The sequence below is a fragment of the Protopterus annectens genome, chromosome 15.part0 (assembly GCF_019279795.1).
Source record: "Protopterus annectens isolate FY-2018-M chromosome 15.part0, PAN1.0, whole genome shotgun sequence".
In the NCBI taxonomy this organism is placed as follows: Eukaryota; Metazoa; Chordata; order Ceratodontiformes; family Protopteridae; genus Protopterus; species Protopterus annectens.
In genome coordinates this window covers 761544331-761563731 of record NC_056749.1, presented here as the reverse complement: position 1 = coordinate 761563731, position 19401 = coordinate 761544331, and the positions used below count along the sequence as shown (strand labels likewise).

The 19401-nt window shown below is 36.9% G+C and overlaps 1 protein-coding gene across 1 annotated transcript in view; it reads right to left on the bottom strand.

The window, feature by feature from the left end:
- LOC122790049 (gamma-aminobutyric acid receptor subunit alpha-3-like) overlaps nt 1-18796 on the bottom strand; it is a 1812576-nt gene extending 1793780 nt beyond the window's left edge. The window contains exon 1 of the mRNA XM_044057615.1: nt 18707-18796. Within this exon, the coding sequence (XP_043913550.1) occupies nt 18707-18709 (3 nt within the window). The 5' untranslated portion in view covers nt 18710-18796. The remainder of the gene's footprint in view (nt 1-18706) is intronic.
- Between the last annotated feature and the right edge of the window lie 605 nt (nt 18797-19401).

The window sequence follows — 19401 nt, the reverse complement described above, 5'->3', positions numbered from 1 at the left end:
CTAGCCCACATACAGAGATGGCAAAACACATCTCTCCACATATAAGAGACACTATTTCCACAGCATCAGTTAAGAGAGAAAAAATAAAAATAAAACAAAAACCTACAAAAACTGCAACTCCACTTAAGCAACAAACACATAGTACAACTGTCCAGCACACAACTAAACTTTCAGAAATGTATATAGCCCAAAAAAATCTCTATACCATCAACATAATACCAAAGATGAATCCATCCTGCAAAACATGACACTCATTCACAACATAGACATACACAACAACCATAACACGCAGCAAAAACATTAACACAAATAACAGCACTTCAGTTATTTGCATTCCAAGTTGGAATCAACATGGATACGTCATACATATATATCAAAAATTAATGACTGTTAAATCAAAGTAACTCTATAAGTAGAAAATTATGGTTAAAAAAAGAAAAGAACAAATAGTTATGCAAAGTTTACTTATAACCAATAGGATATTTTCAAATGGCATCTGAATAAATATTGATTACATTAACAGTTTATGATATTATAATTACACAGAAGGTTAAATCGCTTTAAATTACAGTTCTATATATGTATATATATTTTCTTTTTTTCCACTTTCCTGCCTGAATCAGTTATAGCTTTTTGTTGTAAAATGGAAAGTAGTGTCAGGAATATATTAATATAAACCAAGCAGATCAGAGAAAAAAAAACAGACATTTATTATGTGTTTTTAAATTTTTTTTCTTGTCATTTGTTGTCAAGTCATTCTTTTCTGCTTGTCTTTTCAGAGAGATATTTCTCCAGTCCATTTCTTCTGTGTGTTTCAAAATGCTGTTTGATTTTAAAAAAGGATATAGCTGATTCCAGTGTTTCAAATATTTTAGTAGTTTCTGAAAGCAAAGCTTTGTCTAGCTTGAAATAATAAGTGCACTTTATTCTGTTGCTTTTTCAATTCTTTTATTAAAGGAAGGGACTCTATTCTCTTTGAAATCACACATGAAGAGTGATCATTCCCATCACTTATTGTACTTCCATTTAGTTTAATGGAAGAATTTGACCAACCAGTTTTTAATATCAGTACCTTATCCTGACAGGAAAAAGAATCTTACAATTATGGATCTCGGATTTGTACTAACCTTTTTTGATGATGAAGAGACCAAAAGAGATCTGTGAGCTCGTTCAGTCCCATATGATAAAGACTCAGATAGATTCAAAGTCTTAGGGAGCCAAGATGTGAGGAAATTAGCCATATTGTCACCTTCAATTTTTCCAGGCAAACCATAAATGCGTATGCTGTTTTTTTCTACACCTATTTTCAAGATCTATTTTATTTAATAAAGAGATATTTGCTTTAATAAAAAATTCAATATTATATTCATCTTCTGAAACACTTTCTTCTATATCATTTAGTGCATCTTCCATATTAGAGATCTGAGTCTTCTGTTGCATTATTATTTCATGTAACTGTTCCATTTGTTTTGTACATTTTTTTTTTAAATTATCTAGTTTATTTTACATTTTATGAAGAGGTCTTGTATTCTAGTAAGAACTGAGTATAGTTCCTTCTTTATTGATAAGTCCTGTGAGTTAGTTTTGGAATAACTCATTATGAAGAACATAATAATAATATAATATACAAAGAAACAAGCTCCAAACTGGCACTTGACCTTCATTAAATTTCTGTTACCGATTGTGCACCAGTTGTTTTTTTATATTATTACATCATTTTGAAGAAAAGGCAAAATCAGAGGGGGCTTGTGCTATAGGACTGCAGGTCTGTAGCCCCTCCCACCTAGAAACATAATAAGAAAAGGGAAATCATTTTAAAACAGAAAAAGAAAATGAATGAGTCTGGAACTCTGTCTCAGAACTCCAGACTGCTCTGCCAGGCAGTCCAGAAAAGGGAGAATGGCATTCCTGCCCTGCAGCCCAGAAGTCTGTGTGGTGATGAGAACCATGGAACAGACCAACACCGTTCTGCGTCATCAGCAGGCTGGGACTTCCAGCCTACTCTCGCGGGAAACCAGCATCATCAGCAGACTGAGAGGAGGACCATAAACCCAGCCATTAGCTTGTTCAGGCTAAGGAGTATGAATTTGCTGCGGGAACTTAGACTGGTGAAGTAATTCAGGTTGAAGGAGGTGAAGGGACGGGGAGGACTGACTGACTGCTGGACTCAGGAAGAAGTGTGTGTGTGTGTGTGTGTGTGTGTGTGTGTGTGTGTGTGTGTGTGTGTGTGTGTGTGTGTGTGTGAGAGTGTGTGTGTGTGTGTGTGTGTGTGTGTGTGTGTGTGTGTGTGTGTGTGTGTGTGTGATTCCATGGGCTGTAAATGCCCAGAGAACACATGGTGGTGGGTGGAGAATACCTCAGGCTTGAACTCTGCACCATGGATGCAAATGACAAGGGCCTGAATTCCCTACCCACCACCATTTGTAAAAATGTTTGCAGATTTGTGCCTCATATTTGTTCTGTTCCTCATAAAATCTGTGGTTTCTGTATGTTTATTTTCTTTACACAGTCACAAGTGCAGTATCACACTGGTAGCATTGTTGCCTGACAGCTGCAGTTTCTCTGGTTTGATTCTTGGCTTGGGTGCCTTGTGTGTGGAGTCTGCAGGTTCTCCCCATCTTACAAAGACATGTGTCTGCAGTGTTTCTCCCTGGGCCTCTGCTGAAAATCGGCTTTTGTTCCAAGTCAGACTTTCCTGGTTAACAAATGTTAAATAAATACAAATAACAGGCATTTGAATTTCAGGCTTCATATTCTTCAGAACGTATATGGTAACACAAAATATTTTATTCTTGCAATTATCTATGTTTATAACATGGGTATTTGAAATCTGCCCCTATTTTTGGGACTGTACCCCTCCCCCATTATTGGCTTCTTCCAGGTTTTTTGTACTATGGTTGAGAGCTATGGTGAGAACTGAATTTGCTGAATATGTTTGGGGGCTGTATTCCCCTATTATTGACTTTGTTCAGGTGTTTTCTGCTAAGAGGTTGACAGTTATGGTGAGATCTGAATTCACTAAATGCTAGCCATTTAAGTTTGTCTTCCTCTCTATCACAAAACAGCTGATTTGGCATAGTGGTATGTTGCTTTGACTGTTTTGCACAGGGTCCTGGGTTTAAGACTTGGCAGTGAAATGTATGGTGATAGCACAGCATTTTATTCTAGCAACTTTCCAACATCATACAAGCAAAGTTTAAAATGTTCCCTAGATTTTGGGATTCCCCCCCAAATAAATTTTGGCTTTTTCCAGATTTCTTGTGTTGCAAAGTTCAGAGATACAGCTCAGTGTCGAGGTAGATTTTACAAGGAGCTGAGAGCTGCAGGGGAACAAATGTTTAGTGCTGCTTATGCTGAGTTGGCTTGCATTGGTAATAGCACAACAGGTAGTGTACTTGCTTTTGATGAAGAAGGCTGTAGGTTTTACTCCCACAGTAGGTAGATGCATTGCTCATACTGTACTATGCTGTAAAGGGGATGGATGCTGCAGTCCTTTTTGGCAAAGATACCTAGTAACTGAACCTGTTATCAGTTTGCCATACATTCCCTATTGCGATATTACTAGCATATAATTTTTTAATGCAACATAGGCAATTTATTCCTCAAGGGCAACAGGCACTTATTTGTAGATAAAACAATGACATATAAAGTTGTTTGCTAGCAGCAACCTCTTCATTAGTTACAGACTTCTTTAATGAGGAACTTAGATGACTTTTACTTCAGCAATTATGCATATTTACTGATTCTGGTGGATTGTTTGAAAAGACTTTTATGATGGAAATGTTCTGAACTGGGCAGTTTTGTCATTACTAGTGCATAAATTTTGTTTCATCGTTTACTGGAAAAACGTTCAAAACAATAAATTTAAAATGCCCTCTAACAACTGTATTGTACTGTACAAGGAATATAATTTAATACAGTCAGGAAGGTGTATCAAAGAGCATATGTATGTTTTGTGTTCAAGGGGCCTATGATTTGAAAACAGCCCAAAGTTAATCTTTATCTGCCACTGGCAAAATGCATTTTCTATGAATGTGGGTTTCAATGCTGTTTCAATTAATGAGAGTTTCAAGGGCAGAGAAGTTTTAATGCTAGGTCTATTTTCATTGTGAGACTGCATTGCTTTGTTTAGCAGATATATATTATTGGTTGTGCTAATAATCCCTCTGCAAAATGGCAATTTTGGAAGAAAATGTGGAGGGTTTACAATTTTATAAATAACTGTAATGATCAGAGTTATAGATTACTTTTATTTCAGAAATGCATGTAGATGCTCTTATTTTATCAGCTGCTCAAGTTAATAGTACTAATTTTAAAAAGGTGTCCCTTTTTTGACAGGTTCCCAGCTGTATTGTGTGGCTATTTTATATTTTTGCATCACATTCGTGGTCCGTTTTTCATATAATTGTGTTTTTTTGGCAAATTAGTGGCAAATAATTATAGACTGAAGTTAGAAAATAATGGCAGACATTTGAGTTTCAGATTTCATACCCTTCAGAAAATTCATACTAATGCAAGACCTACTTCTAGTCTATTATCTTTCTAAGTTTATAAGAGCAATATTTAAATATTGTTCTTGTTTTTGGGCCTGTGTTCCACTTCTATGTATGGCTTTGTCCAGATTTCTTGCTCTGAGGTTGAGAGGTATGAGCCATCACCATCAGCCAGACACATTTCAGATTGTAACATAATTGTTGCACCTCACTCACCACTGTAGTGGCTTCGGATGTGTCCAAGCAAGGCAAGGAGCAGTTATGCAGTGTAAGTGTGCAGAGTATTCCCCCATCCAAGGTAGACCACAAGTACGACTGTGGCTTTTTCATCTGTCCTTGATTTTGCAGAATGTTCTGGTTTTCTGTCATATTTTTATACTGTTGATTTATGCTTATTATTTAGAAAATGCATGCTGTTGCAGTGCCCTGTTGCTCTATATTTAAGTAGCAATGCTTTAATGACCATCAGGTAAGTTTATCAGAGATTAAGATGCAAGTAAGCTTTAATAAGCATACTGTTAAAGAATTACCAACATTGAAAGCCTTTTTGTTGTTGCCATGCAGAGAATATTTACATAACTAGATAACGTATAAGCCTTTGGTACTGAAATGCATATGACAGTATTTGTAATAAAGGACAGGATTACAGTATTTTCAGAAGCTCATTACATTTGTTGGGAACTTGTAGTCATCTTTGCTGGCTTTACCCGTAAACTAAACAGAATGCCACTCAATCATGTGTGGTCCATAACTTGTGCAGTAATCCTTTAAGCAATTTATCTTGAGCTTGTTTCTTGTTTGCTGTTCATTTTTTACTTTGATCATGTCTTCCCTATGAAACAAGTAGATAGTTGCTGTCAGGCAGCAGGTCTTTTTTGGATAAGAAACATTTTTACAAGTGGGGTATCACAGAGACTGCTATGTTCAGCATGTTACTTGGTAAATTTATAAAGCTGAATAAAAATTATAATTGGAACTGCTTTTGACTGACATTCCAGTAATGTATTTAAAAAGCAATTTATTTTTTCATGCTTCACAACCTTTGTGTTTCCATCTAGATATTAAGTAAGTTGTCATGTAGCCAATGCATTGAAATATTTTTTTCTTCTACACTTCATTTTGTCTTGATTGGACTCTCGTAATGACGGTTTGGCACCCAGGGCAGCAAATTTAATTAAAGTTCCAGTTGTTGTGGTTTTGAGCATAGCTCCACCCCTTTTAGTTGGTCACACCCCTTCCCATTGGCACCACTCATTCAGCTGTCTCCTACAGCCCCCCTTTAATTTGAAGTCACCAGCCGCCACTGAGCAAAACCCTTTCTGTTTGAATGTTGACAGGAATTAAGATAACTGAAAATGTAAATTCCAGGTATAATCTTCTAAAAATTTAAAAAGAAAATAATCTTCAATGCTGAAGAGTCTGCAATGTCAAAAACATAGTAATTCCTGTCATAAATATAACTCGAATAATAGAGCTGAGAAATAAAGCTGTTAGCCTGTCAACATCTTGATCACACACCCCAACTCCACTTTAAGACATATAACTGTGGTATCATCTTCATCACCATCAACCTCCTTTTTCCCATTTCTCACCTGATGTAAGGATGTTGTGTCAACTATCACTATCCCTTTCTATTCAATGCCACTCTCCTACCTTCTCTGACACTCATTTCTGACTGTCACAGGTCTGTTTCACACAATCCATCCACCTATTTGCTTGATGCTCTCACTTCCTCTTGCCTTTTTCCTGTCAGTCCCAAATCATCTTCACCAGATTGTCTTCTGCTTCTCTGCATATGTACCCAAACCACTGTAATCTGCAACTTTAACCTTTTTTCAATTGGAGATACTTTGGCTTCTGCTGCAATGTCTTTGCTTCTTCATCTGTCTCACATTGTGAATCCTACCACCCATCTCAGGCAGTTAATCTCCATCTACCCTAGCTTCTTTCATTGTTCTGCCTTCACTGCGAAGTTTATTGTACCATACAGGAAAAGTGGTCAGACTACTGTTCTGTACACCTTACTTTTCAACTTTTTTGGAATTTTTCTTTCATACACTGCCCTTGACACTCTGTCATTTGGTACAGCCCCTCTGAGTCCAGCTTTCTACTCCTCATTCAGACTTCTCTTTTCCTCTACCATCCCTTCCAGATACTTGAAGCTGTTAAACTTTCAACTATTTTCCCCTGCTGTCTCAGGTCTCAGCTTCTTCTGATTTCCACCAGTTGCTGCCATTACAACTATATCATCTGTACATTCATCGCATGTGCCTTCAGTTCTGCATTCTACTGCCCTCTCCTTAGCTGAAGTACATGTTCAGAGTCTGACTGTAATGCTACATTGTCTGCAAATAAAACTTTTGTGATCTGTGCCCTATGGCTTGTTTGCTAATGTAGTCCATCACCAGTATGAACAGCAGTGGGTTCAGAGCTGAATCCTGATGCACCCCCCCACTCCCTCTGTGTAACCCTCTGTGAGACCAAACACTGCCCGTATTTGAGTCATTGAGTCCTTGTAAACAGCCTGCAGTAATTCTACCAATGTTTATTTGACTTTAAAGCAACACAGCACTGTCCAAATCAGTTTTCTTGGAACTTTATAATTTGCCTTCTCCAAGTCTAGGAAAGTCCAATTGGACTCTTTCCTCATCTCTAGCTTCTTCTCAATGATCAGTCTTACTGTAAACATCAGGGCAGTTGTGCTGCATCTTGATCAGAATCCAAACTCTTCACCTCTCATCTTACTTTCTACTATTCTGAGTATTTGTTTGTCAGTTACCATCTCCAGATTTTTCTTGTAGTGTGGCTAGGAGTATGACACCACTGTACTGTCCACAGTTGTACAAGTTCCCTTTGCTCTTGAACACTGACACTAGTATTCTTATTCTCCAGTCATCTGGGATAAGATTTTCCCACCATACTGCTATGAGTACCCTGAGGAGGCATTTCTCCCCATCTCACCCAAGATAATGATAATATTATTTATTTATTTATTTTATTTATTTATTTAACATTTGTTGACCGGGAATATCTGACTAGGTTCCACGGAGCCTGTTTCAGTGGAGGCCCGGGGAGAAATGCTCCAGATGCATGTCTTTGGAATATGGGAGGAAACCGCAGTACCCAGAGGAAACCCACACGAACACAGGGAGAACATGCAAACTCCACACAGAAGGCACCCCAGCTGAGAATCGAACCGGAGAACCTCTTGCTGTGAGGCGACAACGTTAACCGCTGCACCACTGTGCCACCCATAATATGTGCTGTGACCTCATCAAAGACTTCCTAGCTTCTTTTCCATAGTGTTTCTCTTACTTTTTGTAATGTGGGCTCCTCCTTATTTTTCATTATAAGCTGTGTCTGTGTCTGTACAGCTTCTGTTGTAGTTTTCTTCATTCAGAAACTGCTGGAAGTACTCGTTACATCTGCCTTTTGATGTCCTGTGTACTGGTAAGCAGGCTGTTGCTAGCATCCCTTAAGAAGAGTGTCTATCTTCTTTATTCTTCTGTGTTTGCTTTACAACCTAATGTAGTTTTTTTTTTGTGCCACCTGCTGAGTCACTTTCCAGAAGTTGGCAGAGTGGCTCTGTTGCTTTGTTCTTCGCTACTGCAACTCCTTTCTTAGCCTCTTTGCTAGCCAACCAGTATTCCTTCCTAGCCTGGTCCATCTTTTCTAACTTCCACTTTTTCTTGCACTCCTTTCTTTTGATGACTTCCTGGACTTCTGTATTCCACCACCAGCTTTACTTATGCACTTTTTTTTACTGGTCTAAGATGACATGTTTTTTTTTTGTATGTGCCCATTCAGATTATCATTTTGGATAGAACAGCCCATGAACTATTGAAAGGTTTTTCAGACAGGTTGTGAAAAGTCAGAAATAGCAGCCATTTTTTTTATTAATGTAAAAAAAATGTTGAGTTTGGCAAGGTGTGTACCAGCATTAAACATAACTGGCCACGAGGAGCACAGCCAGAGATGCGATGCTTTTAGAAATTAATGTTAGCAGTACTCTAATAATGGCAGGTTGTGTGGCATCTGTAAGCTGGCATGATTTAGCAAGGATGAAAGGTAAACTATTCACTATGTGATTTGCAGGGCATGGGTAATTCAATAATATTTGCAAAGCATCTATGAAAATTATCATATATTTTACATATTTACAACAATAGTGCAAAAGTATATTGAGATGTTGTCAGTTTCTAGGTTTTAGGAAAGCAGTGAGTCTATTTATTTTTTAATTTATTTTATTTTATTTTATTTTATTTATTTGCAGTTTATTAACCGGAAAAGTCCATTGGGCTAGAATGAGCCCATTTTAAATGGTGGACCGGGGAGAAAAGCTCCATATACAGTTATTGCAAAGCTAATATTAACAAAGTTAACAAGTTACAAAAATTACAGTAAAACATGCCAGGTAACATGAAAACCCTCAGACATCTAAGTTATTGCTTTAGACACAGCTTACAAATATTAACAATATTATAGTAATATATCAAGGGAAGTAAATTCTGCATTAGAAAGCAAGATTTAGTACATAAACACACTCAACTATGAAAAAATGCATTCTGACACTCCACTGTTGGAGTTGGGTCTGCAAGAGGATGGTGTTACTTAAAATAAAATGAAACATAATAGGTAGCGTATAATCATAATCATCCAGAAAGATGCAAATGTTTTATAAAACACTTGAGACATAATTTCATTGTGGAATAAATATTAAAAGTAGTGTGATCTACTGGTAGACAAGTGTTTCAGTTTGGAGGTTGCTAAAAAAAGTTAGAGGACAACATAAAAAGTACAGTTTTGTACCTACCATAAATGTAGATGTTCGAGGATTCCATTGCTGCAGTCCTCATGACCGACGCCATATCCTCAGTCTTTTCTTGCCCCAGATGTCAGAAGACCCTAAAAAGACAAGGCCCAAAATACCTGCACCAAAAATAAAAAATATATATGTAACTAACCTCACCTACACAACCACCACAACACAGGAAGTGGAACATCTACATTTATGGTAGGTACAAAACTGTACTATGTTCTTCGCTTTCCATTGCTGCAGTCCGAATCCCAAAGCAGAGGTAAGGGAGGCTGGCAAATCATAAAGAAGCAGGAGCTGACAACATGCCTTGCAAAACAGCTGTGGCAAAACCAGCCCTAGACTTAGAGTAGATAGGAAGGTGATAATGCTTAGAGAAAGTATGCACTGAACTCCAAGTAGCTGCTTCCAAAATATCCTTAGTTGCCACCCCTTAGAAAGTGGCAGTAGCCCTAGTGGAATGAGGCCTAATCCCAGCTGGAATCTCCTTGCCATGATGGGAATAACAAAATGCAATGCAAAAGCCAATCCACCTAGAAATAGTTTGTTTTGACACAGGCTTGCCCTGTGAACTCAAAGCAAAAGAAACAAACAACTGCTGAGACTGCCTAAAATCCTTAGTCCTGCTTAAATAATAACGCAATTGCCTGTGTACATCTAAAGTGTGCAAAATCTTTTCCCCTTTATTTTGGGGATCTGCATAAAAAGTAGGCAAATGAATAGTTTGGTTTAAAGCCACACTAGAAACCACCTTAGGCATAAAGGAAGGATTTATCCTTATGGAAAATCAAAATGGCTCTACTGCCATAAGGGCCTGCAACTCAGACACCCTTCTTGCAGAAGTAATAGCCAACAGAAAAGCAGTCTTCCATGACAAGTATTTCAATTCAGCAGAGGCTCAAAAGGTTGTAGAGTAAGTTTTTCCAACACAAAATTGAGATCCCAAGCAGTCTAAGAAACTGCTTGAACAAAAGAGAAGGACAAACCTTTGTCCAATAAAAATTCTTTGCTGTACTCCAAAATAAAAATCTCTTCCATTTTACACTTTCCTTGTACTAGGTCTTCTAGCTTCCATAATCACATTTAAAACTTGTTGAGGAAGTTGAGACCTGCTGTGTTTCAACACAGAATATGCCAGGCTGTTAGATGAAGAGAGTGAAGCTTGACATTGAGCAGATGACCATCCTTCTGAGATAACAGATGAGGAATCAGAGGTAAAGGCCATGGAGGCTTCCTTACCAGACTCCGTAGTAGTGGGTACCAGTGTTGCCGAGGCCAATCTGGAGCTATCAAAATCATCCTTGGCCTGTCTTGTCTGACCTTTAATAGTACCTTTGGAAGAAGAGGCAGAGGATGAAGGTTTTTCCAACTGAAAGACAGAGCATCCACTTTCCAAGCTGTGTGATGAAACCCCTTTGTGCAATACTGTGGCAGCTGGTGGTTTAGTGGAGAAGCGAACAGATCTATGTCTGGAGTTCCCCATGACACTGTCAATTTTTGAAATACATGAAGATCCAGTTTCCACATCCATGATTTGTCTGCTTAACACATCTGGGCAGAAACCTTGCCTGAAGAGTTAGTTGCAAGCTTAGCGCAGTCTCCCATAAAATCATGAGGATAAGAATGTGTTCCGCCTTGCTTGTTGATGTACCACATGACAGTTGTGTTGTCTGTTAGAATCAACACCTGCCCTGGAAGAAGTAACTCCTTGAAAGCCATTAATGCAAACTGGACTGCTAACATCTCCTTCATGTTGATATGTAGATGCTGTAGTCTGGCAGGCCACTTGTCTTGTATCCACTTTCCATTTAGATGAGCTCCCCAAGCAATGTCCGAGGCATCTGTCGTTAAAATCTGAGTTTAGGTGACATTCCTGAGCCCACCACAAAATTCTTTTGAAGGCAAGGTATTATTTGAATGACAGTGTCCAAATCCTGGCAGTGCTGTGTCCATACATTTTGAGATAATGCAGTTTGGCATTGGGAAGCAAGATGCCATCAACCCTAATGCTTGAAGGACTGTCCTTGCAGTCAGCACGGACTGATGAGATAGTTGATGGAAGTAAAGTGATAGACTCTTTTGTTTGTCCGGGCTGCTGTATTCAGTCTCACACCCAGAAAGCACATGTCTTGAGAGGGTACTAGACTGGACTTTATTTAGGCATCTTAGCACTGCTATAACAAATTCCAGATGCTGTAGAAGGTCTTCCTTTTCTTGAGCCAGGATCAGGCAAGTAAGGATAGATTTGAATTCCTTGTAGCCTGAAGTAAGCTATCACTGGAGCCAGAACCAGAGAACTGATAATGAGAATTTAGATACTTCCTGCAACTTAGCCTTATAGGCACATGAAGGTAAGCTTCCTTGAGATCTAAAGTTACCATCCAGTGATCTTTGCCCAGCAGAGGTAAACAACATCTTGAACTTGGGAATGTCCAGATAAGTGTTGAGGAGAGATAAATCCAAAATTGGTCTCCGAATGATATCCAACACCCATCTGTCTTGAGTAATTAAATCCCAATTTTCTTTGAAAAGAGACAGTCTTCTCACCAGAAGTCTGAGCAGGTGAACTTAGACTGGGAATCATAAGCAGGATATGTCCACCCCTTAGCAGGCCAATTCCTACTAATGCACCTGCAAAAATCTTTAACAGTTTGCATAGACTTAGCTTTGTCCTCCATTTGATCCAAACAACACATCAGACTGTAAAGGAGCATCCAAAATCCTTGTCTTAACATGCTCAGCTAAATTCTGATCCTTCAACCAGGCATGAGAACAGAACTAGTAGCAGCCACCCTCGAGGAGGCCTGTACAGCATCAAAACCACATTGCAAAGAATGCTTACCCACTTGTTCAGACACATGAACCAAATCCAGCAACTCTTTACACTCAATACCTTCGCATCCACCTTAGATTTCAATTGTGAAAGGAGATAATTTTGATATTTTAGCATGTGAAACTGACAATTCAACGCTCTCATGGCTAGAGTGGAAGAAGTATTGCCTCTTTATCAGTGGGAACAGGATTTTTAACCACAGAAGCTTTAACACCTTTAGGCCCCTGAGAAACAGTTTCTGGGTCCGCCCTAGGACTCTTAAACAAATACTTATGAGCTATAATACCTATCAGGTTTAACAGGAGCAGGAGGCAAAGAGTCAGGGTTCAGGAAGCCTCTGCAAAACATCTTCCACCACATTCAACACAGGAGGAATAGCTAAAGGCAATCAGAGTAATCCTGGCCTTCCCATTTAAAATGCTCCCTCATGGAATGCAGAGTCTCTGAAAATGAGAAAGAATCATCCACATCAGAATCAGAATAAGTAGGATACTCCTGCAAGTCTTCGGTTCCACCCTAGGCCTCTTATCAGGCGGAGGCATAGAACCTCTAATCATTGTAATCAAATCTTCTGCCATTTTAAGCATATGTTTCTTAGGTACAGAACCACTGAAGCTGAACTAGGCCTACCCCTCAAAGAAGTTTTGGCAACAGAAGGAGAGGCTCTAACTACCTTGGGAAGAGAGGGAAGAACAGTTACCTGAGAAGCCCCTCAGCCTGGCCTACCTCCTGAGAAGGCACATCCTGTAACAGTAAAGTTTCTGCCTGGGACTCCATGGAAACTCCTGGCAAAACCTCTGGCTCAAACACTAACCTGGCACAGTCTAACCTCAGTAAGGACTGCAGCAATGGAAAACGAAGAACATCCATCAGAGATACAAGTATTTGGTAAAGCAGTCATTCACCAATAATTTTGTATCAGAAATAATATCATAAAATCTAAAATACAAAACCAGTGTTAGCAATGCTACTAGACAAACTTTTGAAAATAAAGCCGGTATGCAGTTCATTGTGTAAGCAGCAACTCTGTTACTTTACAATTTGTAACTTGCATCACTTAGGAGATAAATAAAATTATATGATATATTATTTAATACAGGATTGGGGGGGGGCTGTCAAGAAGTAAATGAATTCCTAGCATCAAGTATTTCAGTAAGTGATTTCCTAACATCAAGTATTTCAGAAAGCAAACAGATTAATTAGCCACCTGTAATAGAGGACTCCATAAGTTAAATATACAAAATATAAATATACAAATAGCCAATATCTAAAAAGTTTCACATCTGTTGATTGCCTTACGGTTGTGAACAGCATGTCCCATATCCTTCGCCCAAGAAATGAAAATTCATCAACTAGGCTTTTTTCTGGCCTATGAAATGAAAAGGTCTTATATGAATGTTTTCTTTGAGAACATTGCATAATCCTTAGTTTGAATAACATGATAAAGACCAGAAGCCGAGACATCTGTATAATACACAGTAGACTGTCTCTTAAAGCTTTTTTTTACAGTGGTGTCACCTCCTTAGATCCACAAAAATCAAATGACACATACTCCATTAGAGAGTTTTTGTAGGTAATGTAAACTTTTCTTCCTGAAGTATTAACTGAAAGTGTCATAGTATATTCCATCTGTTGCAGAGATACCCTTTTCTTGCAAGAAAGTAGCCTTTCTTCTGTTATCACAGAGTAGGATATATTCCTGCAGCAAAAAAAAAGCATTTTCTTTACATTGGCTTAAAAGTGTTCAAAATGTTTTTTCACACTTGGCAATGGATCAAGCCACAACCATATACAGTTGAAGTAGGAGGCATTTTTAATTATTTCTGCTTTAGGACAGGTAACAAACATGGGTCTGAGATTTGTTTCAGTTCCAAATAATATAGTTTTATGTTTTCTTTATATTTATAATCATTTGATTTATAGTAAATCAGCTGCATAATACTGAGAAGCTTTTCCCAGTAATGCAGCATTGGTATGGTCATGTTTCTACTGACCACTACTCTTGATAACATCCCTGCATGCTTATATTCATTTTTTATACTTTAATTTTTTACCAGGTCTATATCACCTTATCAAATGATAAAAAGAGCGAACCCTCTTTCAACGATCTGAAAAGGTCGAAACCCCTAAAGAGCGAAAATACGCACCATCAATGTGTTTCCCAGGGTAAAAAATTGGTGGGCTGTCTTTGGGAATTTGCCATTTCCTCCACTATGGTGTGATCTCAGAGTTGGTATATTTAAGTGGGTTTTTTTTTTTGCGGAGCAGTGATTTTTTTCCCAGGGAAAAAAATCGCTGTTCTGTGTCTTCACTCTTTAGGGATTTCAACCTTTTCATATTGATGAAAGAGCATTTGCCCTTTTCATCACTCAATAATGTAATATAGACCCTTTTTTACCCATCTGCTGCTTATGCTCCACCCCTCCTCATCTCATAATTACCCTCAATATACTTATGCAGTTTTTGCTTTCTTACTGTTTTCAAGTTAGTGACCAATATTTATTACTTTAAGTATCTGCTATGAACAAGTCAAATTCATACAATGTTACCGCCTTCATTAATGCTGTTAGTATACAAAAAAATCTTTAAATTATTATTTTACCTAAATTTGCACTACAAATAAAAACTTAAATCAGCTTGACCAACTGAACTGCATCCATCAAAAGGGCACCTATTTTTCCATAATAAAATAAAACAAAATAACATATATTATAAAATTAGTTCTTTACAACTTCTCTTCTAAGAGATTCTGTACAAGGAAATACAGGAATATTGTGTGTCACACCCCATACAGGAGGTCAGGGACATTAAAAAGGAGGTCACCATTTGCAGATGCATTTTTGTTAAAGTCATTATCTGTAGGCCTGTGATAGCTACAAAGGCATTGTATACAGTGCACCTGGTGTATTTATAAAACCAGACCATATTGCTCTGTCCATACTTTATATAATTACTGTGACAGCAAATGCAGCTGTATTCATGGGCAGAAAGTCACCATGGATTGCTTTCGTCTAGTCAATGCAGGACTATAACATGGTAAGAGGATTTAGGCCTGCATTCATGCAAAAAGTCTTAAGTCCATAAGTTGATATCCTGCATTCTGCCCATAAGGCTTTCTAGGAACCCAGGCTCCTTAAAGTAAGGATCACATACCTCTTCTCCAACCCACTTATCCAATTTATTCTTAAATTTCATTAAACTATTTTGGACTCCTTATTGCTAAAGGAACAGAATTCCAAGGTATGGGCATCGATTGAGATATATACAGTAAGAGTTCCTCAGCTTAGTTCTGTTCAATCTAACTTTATAATTCATGCTTTTTTATTTAAGTGTTTTATTGCTGGAAACAATTCCAGTGTTGAGTAATGCTGTCAGTTCTTCAGAGTTCATAACTCTCTATACAAAAATCAATATTCTTTTGTAATTTCTGTGGTGTGGATAAGTTAGACCTTTTCCATGTTTCAGAGTATCCGCATACTGATAGGTTGTGATTGTTTTTTGTAAATGTTTTAGCATTCTTTCAAGCCTAATAACATCACTTAAAGAGTAACTACAAAAAGAGAAATTAAATTCAATTAAGGGTTTAATGTAAATTGTATAAAGATTTATCATATTATGTATATTCCAGTTGCTTATATTTTTAAGTAACAGACCATTTTTACAAAAGCCTTTCATATCTAACCATCAACTTTTTTGAAAATGAAAAATTATTAATAATAGTTATCCCCATGTCCTTGGATTATATAACATACTCAAGTGGAGACTTTATAGAACAGAATGTTTGTCTGCTTTACAAAAAAAGAATGTCTGCATTGATTCCCCAGTCATTTGTTTTATATATATTCTGGTATTCTGGTCCATATGATTATAATCCTTAGTTCTGGTAACAATAAAGCCTATCTTACAGTCATCTTATATTTGCTTAACCAAAATAACTTATGTTTAGTTATAGTGTAAAAGATTAAATTAAACAGTAGCAGTCTCAAAATGGACCCACCCAAGGTATGCCTCTGTGAACTGTCATAAAATCTGACTTGCACCCTTCTAAGTCTGTCAGCCATTTTTTGACCAAGTTTGTTAAAAACAATTAAATCCAAGGTTGTACTAAACTTAACAAATAGAATGATGGGATAATGATTCAAAGCCTTTTGTAATATCAAATAAAACAATGCCACAGGTCAGTCCTAGATCTATGGTCATTATTACTTGGTAATAGAAATTAGCTAACTTAGTTAAAACTGACCTTCCTTAATACAACTATGTTGATTTATATTTCTGGTGGCTGTAGATGTGTTATCCTCGTCTATTAACTCAGACACACAACACTCAAAATATTCACTAACAAGGAAGTAAGACTAACAGGTATGTAATGTATATTATTTGGTTTTCCTGACTGTCAAATGGTAGTGGGATCCAAACAGTACTATTCCCACAATTTTCCCTTTTCTTTTTTATATGAAATCTTAAAGCAAAGGAAAAACCTCATGTTCTTCTGGTAGGGCAATGCAATAAAACTTGTACACCATATGTGCCATAAATAATAAATGCATTTAGGCATTGCCTTAATATTGAACATTAAACATTTGACACAGGAATATAGGTTGACTAAGAGGCTCTGAAGAATTGTAATCATTAGCTTGCAATTGACAAATAATAATACAGAGGATTGTGATTGAGCCTACATACATAAACAGCTCATTATATGGCTCCAAGAAATTGAGCAATGCTGTAGAGGTAAACTGACACCCATGCCAACAACTCATAACAACTGGATTACAATCACAGAGACCCAATCATAAGTTTTGGTAGTGCACAGAGTTCTGCCTTGCCTTTTCCCATACTGTACAAAAATAAAGAGAAAATGTGTAGCTTTGAAAGCTGTAACACAATGGCCAGTGATACACAGGAAGCAGCCATAACAAAAAAGAACGGAATGAAGTGCTTAACAGCTTCTAAAGCTGTTTGAGTTTGCTACAACTCTTATGTGTAGGCTGAACACCAGTGAGGTATTGATTAACAAAAGCCTATTAAGCATGTTTTTGATGTTAGAAAGGAGCATAACATGTCTGTCTTTTCCCTGATTTATGCGTGTAATTATGGCATTTCATGTCTTACATTAACTATAAGCATGTGTCCTGATTGTTAGAAAATACCTTGGTTGTGATGCATGTAAGACACAGACTGCTTGACTGTTTAATACTGCAGTCTATAAGAGCAAGACTGATATATTAAAAGGAAGAATCTTGCAAAATCTTGAAATTTCAAACCAAATTAAGGTAAACACTCTGGTCCCTATTGGCTTGGAGGTCACTCCTCACTATCACTAAACTAATATCACAAACTCTGAGGCCATAGCACCTCAAATATGGTTATCCTTAATTACATTTGCTGTTTCTTCCTTGGTAGCATCTGTGGAAAAGACACCAATATTAAACAATAAACCAGAGGTAGTGGTTTTCATATTAAGGGTAAGCTTTTATTCATTGCAGATCAATTAATCATTAAATCTGCCTGAATATTGGAAACCATAGACCAGTAATTGAATACCATTTAATGAAGTATTGTTTTTTTCAGGAAAAAAAAAAAACTCACGTCAGGCCATTCTCTATAAATGCAAATGGTAAAGTTAAGTGTAGCTATTTTTACAAACACAACTATTTATATTGCAATTCAGAAGAGCATTCATACAAGATCATTTAACTCTCACCAACCATTCTGTGCTAAAAAGGAAATTATGTATCTGATTAGTAGTGCTTTCAAAGCTGATATCCCTTAAACAAAAGAGTTTCTACAGCTTTCAAAGCTGATATCCCTTAAACAGAAGTGTTTCGGTCGAGTAGCATAGGGAAGTCTGTTTTCTACATTAGTGCACAAGATCATTTAATGTAAACCAGCTTTAATTAACAGCAACAATTATATACACATCATGAACTGCGTAAACAGTAGTTTCCTTAAAATTCAATCAAAGTTATTCTAATTCAGTAGTTCACTGTACAGAAGAAAAATTCATCCAGTTTGCAATATGCTATTCACAGTTGATTATTAAAGCAAATCAGTTTCTTTAATAGGAAGACACTAATTTTTTTTTGTTTGCATCAAAATTTTAATTTGTTACCGCTAAAGAGTGAAAATCTATAATCTACTTATTTGGAATATTAAAGAAGCCAGTGTAAAGAAATGAAGGTTGAAAAACAATGAGTGTCAGACACAGGCGAAAGAAATAGAAAATGAAACAAAATAGACTGAGAAATGTAAACTAAAATCGAAGGACTTGTAAGAAAGTGAGGATGGCCTTTTTATGAAAGTGGAATGATAACTCTGTAATGATGTATTAGCCAAAGCTGTAGAGATATGCTGACTTAGGGATCATAAGCATAACTGGGGCTCTATACATTGTAGGAGGTAAAGCTAAGTAAGGTTGATGATATGGTATGGTTAGAATTGGTATTGTTAAAGAATATATGCTTAAAAAGGATGTATGGCACAGGAATTATGGACAAATATATGCACATAACATGTCTAGATTTATGTGATTCATTTATTTAATATTTAATAAACACTTACCATATCTGTGTCTGATACTGGCCCAAAACTTGTCACATAAATATCAGTTTCCACTTCTGTTACAGTGTCTGCTTAATAAAGAACAATGAAATTATTTAGTCAGATAAGTGACAAATGTTCTCCTTTTTTCTATAAAGCAATCATACAAATTACTAATAGCCTTATGCATAGGACTAAGCAAAACAAAATCACTGTTTTAACTATCATACCAAAAAGTTAGAAAAAATGTAAGCTGTATCCTATGTGAATATTAATTTGTATAACTGGTGCATGAAGTTGGACATAAAATTAATTTACTTTCAGTGTTATAACAAATTGTGTCAGTCATATGGATTGCTTTATTTTTCCATGGGATTTTTAAACAAAGTATTGCATTATACTTTTTATATTGTGTTGTTATATGTCAAATAGTTAAAAAAACACATAATCTTGACAAGATGATAAGACTGTTGTAAAACTTCAACTATTTAGAAGTTCCAAAAAACACCAGTTTATGTTACACACGAAAATATCAAATAAAAGTATGCAATACTTCATTCAAGTTTCAGTCTTACAAATATAATTAATCCACTTCTATACTGTTCTCTCCTAGCTCTTCTTCTTTTGGCTGTTCCCATTAGGGATTGCCACAGCGGATCATCTGTTTCCATTTCTTCCCATCCTCTGCATCTTGCTCTGTCACACCAACCACCTGC